The sequence below is a fragment of the Enoplosus armatus genome, chromosome 3 (assembly GCF_043641665.1).
Source record: "Enoplosus armatus isolate fEnoArm2 chromosome 3, fEnoArm2.hap1, whole genome shotgun sequence".
NCBI classification, from domain to species: Eukaryota; Metazoa; Chordata; class Actinopteri; order Centrarchiformes; family Enoplosidae; genus Enoplosus; species Enoplosus armatus.
The window spans coordinates 11,074,998-11,090,254 of record NC_092182.1 but is presented as its reverse complement, the minus strand read 5'-3'; the positions used below and the strand labels follow the sequence as shown (position 1 = coordinate 11,090,254).

General features: G+C 44.2%; 1 protein-coding gene across 2 annotated transcripts; it reads right to left on the bottom strand.

Moving 5' to 3' along the window:
• Window positions 1-1,349: 1,349 nt before the first annotated feature.
• Window positions 1,350-11,890, bottom strand: dyrk3 (dual specificity tyrosine phosphorylation regulated kinase 3). 2 transcript variants are annotated; one of them, XM_070902851.1, is made up of 7 exons: window positions 11,096-11,890; window positions 8,849-8,962; window positions 6,047-6,054; window positions 5,199-5,389; window positions 4,787-5,090; window positions 4,244-4,660; window positions 1,350-4,123 (listed from the first exon to the last, which is right to left on the bottom strand). In XM_070902851.1, the coding sequence occupies exons 1-7, from the start codon at window positions 11,136-11,138 to the stop codon at window positions 3,392-3,394; spliced, it is 1,809 nt and encodes a 602-aa protein (XP_070758952.1). In that variant the 5' UTR covers window positions 11,139-11,890; the 3' UTR covers window positions 1,350-3,391. The 2 variants fall into 2 exon arrangements, with proteins under 2 accessions (XP_070758952.1, XP_070758951.1); XM_070902850.1 differs by lacking the exon at window positions 6,047-6,054 and having other exon boundaries at window positions 5,199-5,404; window positions 8,853-8,962.
• Between the last annotated feature and the right edge of the window lie 3,367 nt (window positions 11,891-15,257).

The following is a 15,257-nucleotide window of genomic DNA, read 5'->3' as shown; positions in this document are numbered from 1 at the left end:
AAATTACCCTACACATAGCCAACCACCCACTCACCTCTCTCTCTCTCTCTCCCTCGTCTTCTTCAGTAGGCGATGTTGCTCAACCGGTTCCTCCTCCTCCTCCTGTTGCGTGTATACCTGACTTTTTCTTCCTTCAGGGCACGAGCCTGAGAGTGTAAACATCCATGAATCATCAGTGTACCGTCATTATTACTGGATAGTCATCCTCAATCTTTCTCCACTCTCTTACATAGATGTACACCTGCTCAGGACACAAACCAGAGACGCATTACAAGGAGGTGCAAAGTACTTTCACCGGTAGATGCTAAAATAATCTTGGAAAAAGAAGATAAATATGGCTAGTGCAGGGGCAGGACACTAGAGTGATTTGATTTTCAAGGAGCCCGTCCTAAATGTGGAGGGGTGCAGTTGAGCACCTGCGATCACTTACTGGTGACTGGAAGTGACATCATTACACACCCATCAGACCTGCTTCACATGTCACAGCAGGGGAGATGCAGCTGCAGCTATAAATTGACAACAATACCAACTATTGTCAGCGCTTGTTCATAAGCTCACTGTCAACAAACCTGCATCTGTCATTAATGTCATCAGCTGCAGCTGTGTCTGCCCTGCTGCGACACCTTTGGAAAGAAAATCAGAAGCAAATCGAAGTATTATTTCTGTTACATATCCTTTGTTTCACTATATAGAAGTGTTATGTCACTCAAAGGCAAAAGTGGCCTTTGACTAAGCACTTCTAGATATACTCTAACCCTGGATGAGTGAGAATTTTCACACATATGTTACACGCTTTGTTCAGTCTCTTCTTTATTTTTCACGACTTTCATAGAGGGGCATAACAACAGGGCAGTGTCAGTATCACACGCTGCCTTGAAGTTACGCCACAGGCCACTGACTCATCAGTGTCCCAGAGTTCGCTGAATCTGTAACCTAATCGCAGGCTGAAATCCAATTCACTTTATAGGGATTCATCACACCAACTGAACCGGGGGCCGTCTGGAGGCACACTTTTGTTTCATAACACAGGCCCCAGGTGTCAAATAGCAAAAACAACACTGTAACCACTGGCTACATGAGTTTCAGGTTCGGTGACAAGTGAGCACTGATGATCTGAATTGAGGTTTCTCTTTCATCCATTATCTCTGCAAAATCTCCCCAGAAAACAGAGCTTTTCTCAGTATTGACCAGAAAATCTATCTGGCACTCGAATCTGTGGGCAGTATGTTTTGGACTGGAAAAAAGGGAATGTTTGCTTCATGCTGCATGTTAAACAGATTTAACTTTGAACTTCTGAATTTGTTTTGTCAATACCAAAATATATACAGAAATCAACCCAGAGGAGCACATTTCAGTTAATAATCATTTTTATTTTCTTTAGAAAAAGAAACTATCACAACTTCATTTGGTTACTGTACAGTTTCTCTTCTCATAGTCACTCAGTCTGATAACAGGTTGTGATTTCATGCTGGAACACCAAACACCCTCTTACTAACGCACACCACTAGTACAACATGACAGTATACAACTTTCTCTTTTTCCTCTTTTGCATTTTTCATCCTCTGATATTCTGGACTTGAATAGCAATTAGAAACCACTTCTATAAAAAAAAAAATGGAGACAGAGTAGAAATCCCTGACAAGTTTCACTTCGGAAAACAAGGGACGAGAGAAAGAACTCTTTGAGCGGTGTGGTCCATACAACATGCACCTGACGTCTTTCCGTGTGCGTGTCTGTGTGTGTGCGTTTTGGACAGCACCATAATTCACTATGTAGGTGTGAGTTTAAGAGGTTCCCTGCCCTACATGAGACAGAGGGAGAGAAAAAAAATGAGAGAGAAAGAGGTGGTGGGGGAGGAGAGAGAATCTAGGTCAGATTGTGGAGCATGCAGACCCCCTTCGTATATGCATTCTCTCGCTCTCAGTGGACAGAACTGCATGCATGTTCATCCGTAGTCGGGACTGAGGACTGTAAGTGGAACACAGTTAATATAAGATTAAGGGATGTATCAAGTATGTCTCCCTGAGAAACACTTCTTTCTTCAGTACCATAAAAACCTTTCTTTGTCACTGGCCCGTCCTGTCAACTCCTCTACACCTCCCCCTGAAAGACAAAAGGACTTGGCTCATATTAAACATACTGTCCTTCATTTTAGCCTATAATCTCTCTCACCTTGCACTATTCTTGCATTAGGATTAATGCACCACTGCCAACAATCACAGCAGCCAATTAGGGGCATGGGCAGGTGACATCCATACAAACTTTAAAACTTTCCGAAGCCAACTTTCCACCCCACAGGTGTGTATGTGCAATGACTTGCAGCTCTCCTCTATATTTATCAGTTTATGTGAGCCAGCCTCACACGGCAGTCTCACTCAAACCAGTTTGTGAAGTACCGAGTGTGACGGTGACACCTTTGTGACAGTTCGAGTGGAGCTACTGTCCTACCCAGCCCCCCCTCTTTTCACTCATATGGGGGAGTTGGGAGGAGAAGGGGGCTGTAAATAGGTTGTCCTACAGCCCTCTCAACGTCTCCCACAGTAGCACCACAAAGCACACACACACATACTAGCGTCACATATTGAGCTGACATGCAAGCACCAGGGATCAGGAAAGGTAGAAAAAGAGCGCAATTAGAAAAGACAAAGAAGTGAAGACTTATTGCTATAAAAAAATGTTTTCCTAATCATTCACTACATAATGCCAAATCCCTCATGACCTGTGTAAAGGCATATATTTTGTATATATGAGGGATAACTGTGTCAGTGTGTGCAGGGCCCAAACTCGAGAGCATGATTCTTTTTTTCTCTCTATTTAAACATGTTGGCTGAACAACTCTTTGCTTGCTAACTCTATCCTGATAAGAGTAATTTCTGTAGCCCTTTTCAAGTTTCGCTCATATAAACACTTCCCAAGAAAGGGTGGCATCCTCTGAGTGTTAAGAAAGAGTGTGAAGTGAGGCAAGTGACAGTGCAGGTGTGCTTGAGTGTGTTTTTACTAAAACACAACACTCACGTGAGAACACACGCAGGTTTAAAAACATTTGCTCATTTACCAAGCTGTCCACTCACACGAGGAAGGTTTTTTAAAAAGCATCATCTAAATCAAACCTCATCAATGGCTGTATACAGAAATCCCACAGCCGCTCAAGGAAATCCTCTGTATAAAAACTTCTGTGTTTCTTTTATTGTCTCTCTCTCTCTTTCTCTGTTCAGCTAATATTAAAAACCAGGAACTGGGGTGTCGACACCTCTCAGTAGAAAACAAATAAAAGAACAATCAAACAAGTTTTAAAACCTAGGCTCCACTTTCTCCAGGTGTCTGACTCCTCCTGAGGAGAGCAGAGGAGGAAGAAGTGGAAGGAGAGAGGAGATTACAGGACTCTCTCTCTCTAAGAGACAAGTTTGGGGAGGACCGTGCGAAGAGGTATGGCCTCCCCAGAATCTCCCATCATGTTGCTCCTCAGTTTGTTGTTGGCAGCTGTGGTGCCTAAGCCAGGCCCCCCTTTGGCCAGGATAGAGGGGAAGGAGGTGCTGTGGTGCTCGGGGAGCCGTTTCACCGTGGCCCCTTGGCTCTTATCGGTCCCAGGTAGGGGCTTGGGTAGACGCCGATACAGCCAAGGGTGTCTGAGGGCCTGGCTAGGGGTGAGACGAGACGAGGGGTCCCAGTCCAAACACTTCTTTATGAAGTCAGTAAAGGTGGGGTCTTCGCAGCCCTTGAGCGCAGCACTCCATTCCTTGCTACCTGGAGGACCTCTCATCTTGCCGCGGCGAGAGCGAGACCCCGTCAGCACGGTGGCCCCCGTGGGCAGCGTGTTGGCTCCACAGTAGCGCGGGTGGCCCTTAGAGTTGATGAAGTTCTTTGCCCTTTTAGCCTGCTCCAGGATCTTCTGCGGAGGCATGCCCAGCAGCTCCATGACACAGGCCAACTGGTCGCCCTCGTCCTCGCCGGGGAACAGGGGGTAGCCAGTCAGCAGCTCAGCCAGTATGCAGCCGAAGCTCCACATATCAATAGCAAGCCCGTAACGTGAACCAAGGATCACCTCTGGAGCTCGATAGAAACGGGACTGGATGTAGGTGTATACCCGCTGGTGTTCAAAACAGCTGGAGCCAAAGTCAATCACCTGCAGACACAGGAGAGGAAAGAATTGTATGAGTGAACATCATACACATCATGTACAAAACCTGTTATAGGGCTTGTACACAGTTTCACAGGCCAACCATGAATGTGCCCACTGTCCTACCTTGATGCCACTGCGTCCCTGCTGTTTGAGCAGGATGTTCTCTGGCTTGAGGTCACAGTGGATGATTCTGTGCCTGCTCAGGGCCTCCAGGCACTGCAGGATGGAGTGTGCAAACTTCCTGACCAGTGGCAGGCTGAAGCCCTGGAACTTGTTGCGCTTGATAAGCTCATACAAGTTCATGCTCAGCAGCTCAAAGGTCATGCAGATATGGTTGCGGAAGGTGAAGTTTTCAAGCATGTGCACAACATTCATGGTGCCATTACGATCCTGCTTGCGCAGGTGCTCCAGGATGCGGATCTCCTCTTGCGCCTGCCGGTGGAAGCGCTTCTCGTTGCGCACCATTTTCAGAGCCAGGTGCTGCTGCAGTTTGTGGTCGTATACCTTAGCCACTTGGCCAAAGCTACCTTTACCAATAATCTGCACAGGGCAAAAGAGAAGGAGACAAAAACTGGGTTAGCTAAAACATTATGAAGTTTTACAGACACTCAACGGTAACTGTGATAGCCTACAAACACTGACACTATCACAATGTAAGTGTCTGACCTTGAGGAACTCGTAGCGGTAAGCCAGGTGGTCATGGGGGACATTAATGTATCCTCCCTGCTCATCATCGTAGCCACAGTTGTTGTTGCCTCCAGCAACGGCAGGCCTCTTCTTGGCATTGGGTCCCACGAAGTAGATGTCTGGGTAAGAGTGGATCTCTGTCTGCTCCAGGGTGGTCAGTTGAGATCGGTACAGTCTCAGAGCCTGGTCAGGAGTCAGAGGGCCGCACAGCTTCCCACTGTTCCCTCCATTCCCAACTCCGTGTGGGCCGGAGGATTCACTGGAGCCCTTACTGGATTCAGTGCTGCAGAAAACAAGCATGACAGAAACATGGTCAGTTTTTGGCCACTTAACATGCTTTGAAAAATGTTTTTAAGTTCTTTTGGGGTCTTTGTGTGCATATCTTTCTCACCTGTCTACACTGCGCTCCTTGGACAGGCTGGAGACCGGGACAGGTTTACTGGGTGTCTGACCAGTGGTCCCACTGTTCTGGGTGGTTGCTGTGGTTATGGCATTGATCTTTCGGTTGTTGGTGGAGTCTTCATATAGGTACTTGACCTTCAGCTGGCCACCTCGCACAGTTACCTGATCCCTCATTACAGTCTTGTTACTGACAACCTATTAGAGGAAGGAGAGAGACAGACAGACGGACAAACAATGGACAAAAAGAAAGCCATTAGAAAAAACATTTGGTAAACACTCCACAGGAGCTTATTCAGTCTATGAATAGAGTGTACATATTGTACATCATTGTGTAGACATGTAGTTTATTGTGTAGTATGAATGTATTCAATAGAGTGAAGAGAGAACCTCTCGGTTTTTGTGAGTGTGTGTCTATCTACAAACTAGTGACACTGTGCACAACAGGAGCTACTTGAAGACAAACAGAGGCAACTAAACATAGTCATGCACAAAATATTTCTTTGTTGGCTTGAATCAAGTGGATATTTCATGTATAATGATATAAAATAAAGTTAGTAAAATAAACATGTCTTTCATTTTGCAAGCAAAGACGAGGGATTACATAAATAAAAAACTGATAATGGCACCCTCTGGATATATTATGAACTCATGACTGATCCCACAAACACAAGTAAAACTAGTTAGCAGCTCAAGCTCAGGGTTTGTTTAATGCTGGCCTCAATATCATTTTCTAACTTCAAAGTCACGGGCAGTGAGCCATCAGCAGAGATGCAGCAAGCAGTAGGTGAACCAGCACAACTGGATCTAGATCCCGTCTGGTAGGAAATTCGGAATAACAGGCCCACCTCCAACCATAAGTCATGCAAAATGACCCAAACCCCGCCTCCTTGTTTGCTAGCTGTTAGCCATTAGGTCAAAGGTTACGCAATCTTTGGCTCAGGATTGCAATAATCTTTTAATTTGTCCATTAGTCCAGCATTTAACTTCTTGACAGGATTGGAATATTTTGATTGGGGTGCAATATGACTGCTGGTGGCTGACCATTGTCACTAAAACTTACAACTCTGCTGTTGTAGATTAGCACAAAGACTGTGCACAAAACAAAAAGAAATTTAATTCCAAATGAGCAACAGGGATTGCATTTGTGTCTGGACCAAACAATCACTATACATTTTGCAATCCATTCTGAACATATTTGTCCACAAATGACCTGAAAGGTTAGAAACGTTTCAGGAAAGCTCTAGTCTGGCTCTCGCCTGCCAGTAAGCAGCTTCGTTTCAGCAACCCCAGGAATTCATTCCTCCTCACTCCCTCTCTTCTCTCTCTTACCAGCGGAAAGAGCCCTCCACAAGATTATGGAGCACAAGGGAAATGACAGTCATTAAAGTTAGATTATACTCTTAAACTATAGAAGCAATGCGGCTGTTAATAAGACACACTGACATAAACTCAGCGTGGCCTTCCTATATACAGACACACAGGCATATTCACTGGGTCTGTCTAGCTGTCTCTCTTTCACATGAACACTTCTTATTTCAATGGCAGCGTGGTTTCACCCATTTTTGGACCCAATGTTTTCTTTTCTCCCATTAGATCGCTATGCTGCCCTGTGGAGCTCCTGGCTTCGGCACACAGCTGAGCAGGTCTATGGCTGAAACCAAGTCAGCTGATGAAGATAACACAACAAGGAAACGTACATTAAAAGTAAGTGTTGACATGCTCCACTGAAAGAGGACTCAGCTTGGAGTGTGTTTGTGTTGTAAGTTTGAGTCCTTAAATAGAGGTGGAATGTGGGATGGGTTTCCATACATGTAACCATATAGTCTTAACTTATTACAACAGCCCTACTGCTGACCCAGGGTCCCATGCAGCTGTTGTCCCAAAGCTGTACTACAAACACAGTGAATGTCATTGATTGAGCCCCTTCACCCACACACACACACACAGACAGACACAAATGCTGGCATAAAAATCAAAGCTTTCTACATGTGGAGCACCAACTGTGATGGATTATTGATTGACCGGGCAGGGGGGGGGGGCGCAATTAGAAAGAAAACATTTTTTAAAAGTGACAAATGGTGGAAATGAAAACCAGAGAACTTGAATCTTCTTTACTACCAGGTAAAACTGAGGGAAAATCTGCGTGGTGCAACAGATGGAGAAGAGCTAATCTCTTTGCTGTCAGAGATACACTTAAGTATGCTTTTCTCCTACGTTCAAGCACAGTCACAGATTCTTCACATGTAGACCTTTGTCACACACATCAGCAAATCATGGTCATGCAGAGATATAAGTTGGATGACAGACATAACAAACCCGATGTTTGTGTAGTAGTGCCGAGCAGAGCTGTCCACTCTCTCTCTCATTAATGTTGGATTATGACTTGGAAATCAGTGTGACAGCAATTTATTTTATTAGTTTGTCCCTTCCTTTAACAAACAGGGATGACATCAGTTTATTGCTTTAATAGAGTGCAAGGCAGCTCTGAGCACACTACAACAGGCTGAACAGGGGCAAGCTACTGTCAGTTCAACGGAGGATATTACCTCAGTGAGCGTGACAGAAAATACAAAGGAAAAGAGACAGGGCTAGAATAGAAAACTAGGCCTAACCTCTGTGTCAGCCCTCTGATGGCGCATTACGCGAGATAGAAGAAGGGGAGGAGGGGGAGAATGTTGATTGGTGATTTTGTTTGTGGGTCACATTTTCAAGCCCAATAAATCTTTACAATATATGAAACCAGCCTTTTCTCCTCGGCTGGTGTGGGAGGTTGTGGAGTGTCATTGTCTGTGCGTGTGCATTTTCTGCCAAAGGGGCTTTTCAGAGAGGCAAACATAGCGGAAAGATACCCCACTAGGTCTGCGGCTGACATTTCTTAAGTGATGATTAATCTATGAAGTAAAATATGTTTAAATAGACAAATGCTCATCACAAGTTGTTACCAGATCTCAAAGTGAAGAAACTAAAAAAAAAAGCAACTATTGAAGCCTATGAACGGCATCTTATGAGAGTTACTGGTATCCCCATAAATATGCATGACTACACACAGACCTGCTGATCAAAAATTTTGTCTTGGTTCTTTGGTCAAGTCATTTGTCCGAGCAGATCAAGGCAGTCATTTATCAAGCAAATAGAGACAATACAGTATGTAAATATACTGTACATTGGTAAATGTACATCCTGTGAACTGTAAAATGAACTGTTTTGCCCATTCAAATGACAAAAGTTCACAAGGCTGGTAACTGCTGTTGGATCTCTCCATTTACTTTTGCCAGAGAGACAAAATGGCTACTTCACTTCAGCTAATCTGACACAGTCATGAGAATTGCCCGCTGCAGCACACAGTCTTGTGTCCCCTCAGGCAGTCAATCAATATTACTCACATGATCACATGCTATTCTCATTGAAGGGCATAAAAACCTGACTGAATTACACAGGTTGGAGATAAGAGATAAGACAAGACATAAGCTACCCGCCCTTCCAAACAAGACTGAGGAAAGGAGCGGGGGTGCAAAAATGGTGAATGGGAACAGGGCTGGGTGGGGAATATCTCTGAGGAACAGGATGTCTGGAGACAGAGCGTGCTTCTGGACAGGAAATACAGCTTTACTGCCTTTGTGCGTATGTGTGTGTGTGTACTTACTGTGTGTTTGGGCATAGGGGGCAACCCAGACGGACTGTTTGTATCTGCTTCGTCTTTAAGGATGTGGTCTGTCCTCATGTACGAGTCATAGAGACCGTCGCCATGACGTGCTGGAGGAACAAAGATGAACAAGTAAATCAGTGTGATAATGTAGAATCATCAAATCTGCAACAGAGACGCACTCAGGGATAACGGCTGACGATGACGTTCAGAGTTAACGCCTACAGAATGAAATCTAATCTCCACAGAGGCAGACAATCCCTTGTTTGTTCAAAACAGGTAGAGTACCACTGATTATTTCATCAATCAACTTACCAGGTCCAATGGCTGCCTTGAGACTAAAACAAATGGTTTTGGTATGGTCAAACAAATCTCTAGAGCTAACCTCAGCAGGACAGCGTCACAGCACTCATCTCTGCAGACCAGTGGGGATGCACATTGGCTGCCACAACATCCTAACCCACATTTACAGTGAAAAGGCCATTATTAGCAGTTACGTCCATTGTATCTATTGTGTCCAATACATTGTATCCAAGGCCAGAGCTCCAACCTGACCAGCTTAGATAGGGCTTAGGGTCCCAGATCGCTAGCGCTGCAAGTGGTATTATTGGCCTAATAGGGGTAACAGATGCCTCTGTGACGACAGCATCTTTCCGTCTGCCCATCTGTCCATTCAGGCCGAGTCATGTAGTGCACACACCAGGTGTGCTCAGAAATAGAGCTCATATGGAAGGATGCGGGTGCGTGTCATTCAATAGTACTGTGTGTGGGTGCTCACCTCTGTGGCAACAAGCGAAACACCTAATGTGAGATGACACAGACAGAGTAGATGGATGAAGGGAGCATTTGGGACTGTAGGAGGAAGCCGGTTACTCAAATGACACACCTCCATAAGCCGGCTGTTCATCTCAACAGTCATTTAGCATACCCACAAGTCGCTACTTCAATAGAAGAAAGCTGCCAGTATCAACCTCTAATAGCTTGAAATACAGCTGAGTTGCCTGTTAGAATAAGCCATTTACAAGCTGTTTTGTTGGGTTAGCTCATAGCAAAAGTCCAAAACTGTGGCAGGTTTGGTGTTCTCTCTGATTAGCCCTTGAGAGTGTTGTAACCATGTGCAGGTGCGTCAGAGCCCATGTCCCTAGCTCGTCAACAGTCCAGCTCCGGGACAGATTAGAACGGCTGCTTGGATACTGATGCATTAGACCTGCACAGCACAGCAAACAGAGGCATTAGGGCTCCACACACAATATTAGCAAGCACAGACCCCATTAGCCCTCTGCAAACTCCTAATCACTCAGTAGGGGGGCTCAGTACTTTCTGCACAGCGTCTGACTTTGTTGTCCAAGCAAACTTTCCTGGGGGGAAAAATTAAACAGAGCCCAAACTTCAAACATCCAGCCTACTACGTCCAGCTGGCCTTCAGCTCTTCACAATGTGAAAATCCCCCTCTACACAGCAAAGGGTAGAGAACAAGGTTCAAGCAAACACACATACAGCAGATCATGTGTCATGAAACGTGTGAGTGGGGTAAAGTCACAACTTTTTTTTTTCTCCTCCTCTTCCTGGTATCCTGGACAAAGTGTCTCCTTACAGACAATACATCCAATGCACACCATAGGGTGCATCTGGCAGAGGCTTGAGAGCAATGTCACAATATATACATTTTCTAGTTTACATGCACGTTTAAAAATTGGTAGTACCCAAAACACACAACGCGGAAGCAAACAAAGACGAGGTCAGTGCCAATAAACATATGAAACAATACCGACAGTCACGGTACAAATTCCAAAACAGTAAAAAGTAGCTAACATGAACACGACGGCTTATCAAACTTTAATAAGACGATAAATGCTTACAAAAACAACGCAGAGCTCCCTGGACACTCTTCCAAGACATTCATAGACACAAGTCTCGTCATTGATATGGAGATGCAAAGCAAAAGAAAACATGTTTACAACCCGCGTCTTGTGAAACTATGACGAGATAACCTAACGTTACATCTGTCCGCTCTCTGTCCACAGGATGACACGACGTGACATTTAAACCGCGAGCCAAGAACAAAAACACTTTAGGCACAGGATATTTCAGTAAGCGCCGGGAGTTGCTTGAGGATTTGCAAAACTAATGCCACAAACACTTAGCTGCCATGCTGGCAGTGCTGCACTTCAACGCCGAATCTGCAAAAGCAAACACATTTAGGAAACACAGTGACAAAGACTGCAACACTTTGTTGTGGTTACCTGTTGCTATTGGGCCCTCTGGTTTTCTGCTTATTATCATCATGATTGCAATTAAAATGTGATGCCAGCATCCGAAGTGAGAAAAAAAAATAACGAATAAAAAAGTGGAAAAAAACAAAGATTTAAACTACAGTCACGTGAGAAACTTAGCGAATAGCATTTACAACTTTGCTGCTTGGCAAGAACCCTTGACTTGTGGTTTTGATTGAACTAACTCAAGTTAGTTTCTCTCCTCTGGGTTATTTAGCTTTCTTCTTGGCTTTGATAGTAATTTATCCTTGTCTTATTAAAACCACAGAGCTGTGTATTCAGTTTAGTGCTCTCACACTCGCCCTGGCTAACATTAGCCTTGGATGCTGTTTGAAAAGCCTGAGCAGGCGGTGGGGGTCGTTTCCCTCAGTTAGCTAGCCAGCTAGCTCGCACAGCCACAAAAACACTCGTCCGCCCGAGAGCCGCTCCCTCTGTTAAAAATAGTTTGAGTCCAAATATTACAGCTTGGTGGTCTGACCCGTGTGCCCCTCGCCTTTCTCTGTCGGTACAGTAAGTCGATCCAGAGCACCATTCCCGTGCTTATTCCCGGTTAGCTGACTTTGGAGTTTGCAAACAGCGATGCTAGCACTCGTTGAACCCCCAGGATTTTGCCCTCCTTCGGGACAGCTTGGGGCAGCCTCGCTCGTCTTCGGGGATGGCTAGCCAAAATAGGCTAGCGCGCTAGCTGTACTCAAGCCCCATGTCGACTGAAGAAACAACCGGGACATCGCCTTCGCAGAATAGCTTCACCTGTACTCAGCGCAATAAAGTGGCAGCGTTTAATCCGTCTTCTCTGCGGTGCGAGTATCTTATTCGACGCAGCTGTGTGCTGTTGCTAAGGGCGTCTTCACTGAGCCCGGAGTCAGCAGGCGAGCGGAGGGAGGGCGGGAGCAGGGCGGAGCTTAGCGAGCATCCAGACAACAGGCAGAAGGGCGCCCCGCAGCGTCCGACTGGAGCTCTGCATGAACGTGCTCATGCATTATACTGTAAATTTGCTCTGTTTTACTGTGTCTGTACTATACAGCGTGTATTGTCAAGTCAAGTCATTAATAAGGGTATTAAATGATCACATCTGCCGTTAGGTCTATATATGTTGATAAAGCGTTAATAAATGGTTATAAACGTGTTCATAAATCAATTTTGGTTCATGCTCTGCATCACTTTTTCAAAGGATCAGAGATCAAACAATGCATTGGAGGAGTCTTCCTGATGAAAAAAAGCTAAACAAAAGACAAATTAAGTCTAAATAGTTGTTCTTATTAATGTCTTATAACTGTTCTGTAAAGCATTAGTAAATTATGCATTGACCATTGAAAGGGTCATTTGTTCCAATTTATTAGCCCTCTATTTTTATAAATGTTTAGCCACATGCCAGTTATTTCACAGATGCCCGTTTGAGACCTAAGGGGTAAATTAGTAGAAATTGCTCAATTTATCAAGTAGTTGATCAGCAGAAAATGAATGAATTTTTAGAGCAAAACATTCACTGGCTCTGACTTCTTAGAGGTAGTTGGTGATTTTCTTAGTTCTCTTGGGTTTTGGACTGTTGGTCAGGCAATAATAAGACATCAACTTGTTTTTTGGGAGATTATCACGATTTGTTGACATTTTATTGACCAAACAATGTATTGATAAAAAATGGACAGATTCATCAATAATGAAACTAATCACCAGCTGCAGCCCAAGGCCAAAGAGGACCCTGATCCTCTAGGGCCCACACAGTGCTGTTATCACTTTTCATTCCCCGCCAGGAAAGCTGAACGGTGGACTGAAACTGGAGAGGGTATGGAGATCTATACAGGGCTAGATATAGTTAGGGGCAGGGCAGAGGACAGACCGAGTGAGACCGGGCAGGCATGAGAGGGGGAATGGGCTAAATTCAGACAGTGATACATGCTGGGCAGAGGGTGATGCTAATCTTAGCTCTTTCTCAGAGGTGAGAAGAAGGGTCTGTCTATATTTGCTGCCATAAATAAGCATACTGACACAGTTTCAGGCAGCCCTCTGGGCAGCAGCCAGCCCTGAAGGCCGGCTCGGCCATGCTGATTATTCTTAGATGGTGGTGTATAGAGAGAGTAGGGTGACAATGCCTATAAACTGATCTGCTTATTGCACTTTCCTCCCAAAACGGTTCAAGGTGTCAGTGTGTGGACCAAGCGGCGCTCTAATCACAGCCAGTGAATTTACAACCACAGCAAGAGATGGTACCAGGTGCAAAGCTACCTATAGGTCCTTGTGGGGGGTTTGGGGTTCTGGCTTTATTTGGTCTCAGAGCCTGTGACAGACACTGACACCTGTGGGATTATTGGCCTAACACCTCATTTTGAACACCCTTTGCAAACAGAATCCGCCTAAAAACGACCATATCAGGCAAAGCTTTGTTTAAAACTGTGAGTGTCACTGCAGACCATAAATGTTTTATCACGTCAAGAATATCAGAACGCATGAAAACAAAATCACACGCACATGCATCTGCACATGTACACACACACACACACACACACACACACAACTTACATTCTGTATGTTGACAGTACTTGTTTAGATGAGGTATTGCCACCTGCTGGTGATTTGAAAGCAATACAAGTTGGCTTCTGGTGCAGAGGACAACATGAAAAGCTCAGCACTTTCTACTTGAGTCACGTCTGGACGGCACATTCTTCAACACTAAATGGTGCACACCCGTCTCTCTTACAAGATATTAATAAATACATACATACACTAAAATCTTGAATTTACTGTCTACAGTATGATAATGACGTGCACATAATTACAGTAATAACAGCAAATTATTGATTGCTTTGTAGCAATTCTCACTACATTGGTTTCTTGGAGTTCAGTTTGTAGCTCAAAGAAACTTTTGCTGAACCGACCAACATGGAGAGGTGAAACTTGTTTAGGTTCTTTCTTCTTTGTAACCTTTGTCAGTCAAGGCAACTGAGAGGCATCATTCTAGGATACAGCTTGTGGTGTACAACTTTCTGAGAAAGACAGTTTCTTGTGTGAGAAATTATCTTATGTGATGTGATAAAGGCCTACATTAAATGATTTTCTGCAGAATGCAGAAGAGGTTCTCCATGGCCTTCAGTGAAACCATGCTGAAGACAGAGACATGAGAATATGAGAACTTTTCAATAAAGGGATGACCTTTTTATTTCATTTTAATATTCTGTACAGTTCTACTGCTATATTTGTACACACTTCTTCTAATAAAACAAAATAAATTGCCAAAAAAAGCATTAAGTCTCAACATCCTTGACATAATTTCATATGGAGGAGGTGGACCATGAAATAAATAACACGCACCACACACACACACACACACACACACACACACACACACACACACACACACACAAGGGGCTGATGGAAAGACTAATGTGTCAAGGGTAGGGGAAAGAAAGAAAAATGACATATACAACACCACCCAAGAAACACAGATTTGCACACATGCAAAAGCACCCATACATACACTCAGGCACCTGTGTGCTGAAACACACCTTACAGAGATACACAGGGGCACGTGAAACAAAAGGCACTGCCAGCAGGAACAGCTTGGGCTTTGGGTGGTGGTGTTAAAAAAATAAACAGGTCTGGGTTTACTGAGAAGCATGTGCTTATGGACAACGGGCCTCATTTATCCGCATTTCTATCGTGTTAAATAAAAGATGAAAAACAAGGGTGTGTGGAAAATGTTTACAGTAAATGCTTTGGTTAAATGCATTCATTTTATGATACATGCATGCCAAACATCTTTCCCAAAACAACCTCATTTGAAGTTGTAATGTATTATATTACACCAATGCATGTTTTAATACTTGATAAGTGAGGCCCAATGAGGGAGCACTGATGACACAGACACTCGTTATAAAACACTATTCACATTATTCTCACTGCCCTTGATGAGCATGCGCGCACACACACACACAACACACACACACACACACACACACCAACCAGTAGGAATGATACCAAAAGAATATTAATATTTATCATAATAACAACAAAGTTCAACCTTGTCACTCTTTTTCCAGTGTCTACATAATACATATGCATTGCAAACACATCATTGGTACATCATAGCCATTATCATGAATTCTATATATTTTTTGTTTCCTTTTTTGGGGGTGGG

Bases quoted from the DNA above. Each gene is read 5' to 3' on its own strand.
- dyrk3 (XM_070902850.1), bottom strand. From the start codon at position 11,138: ATGATGATAATAAGCAGAAAACCAGAGGGCCCAATAGCAACAG. The intron at 8,963-11,095 runs GTAACCACAACA...TTGTTCCTCCAG, and splicing joins AGAGGGCCCAATAGCAACAG to CACGTCATGGCGACGGTCTC. The intron at 4,661-4,786 runs GTCAGACACTTA...TGCCCTGTGCAG, and splicing joins ACCGCTACGAGTTCCTCAAG to ATTATTGGTAAAGGTAGCTT.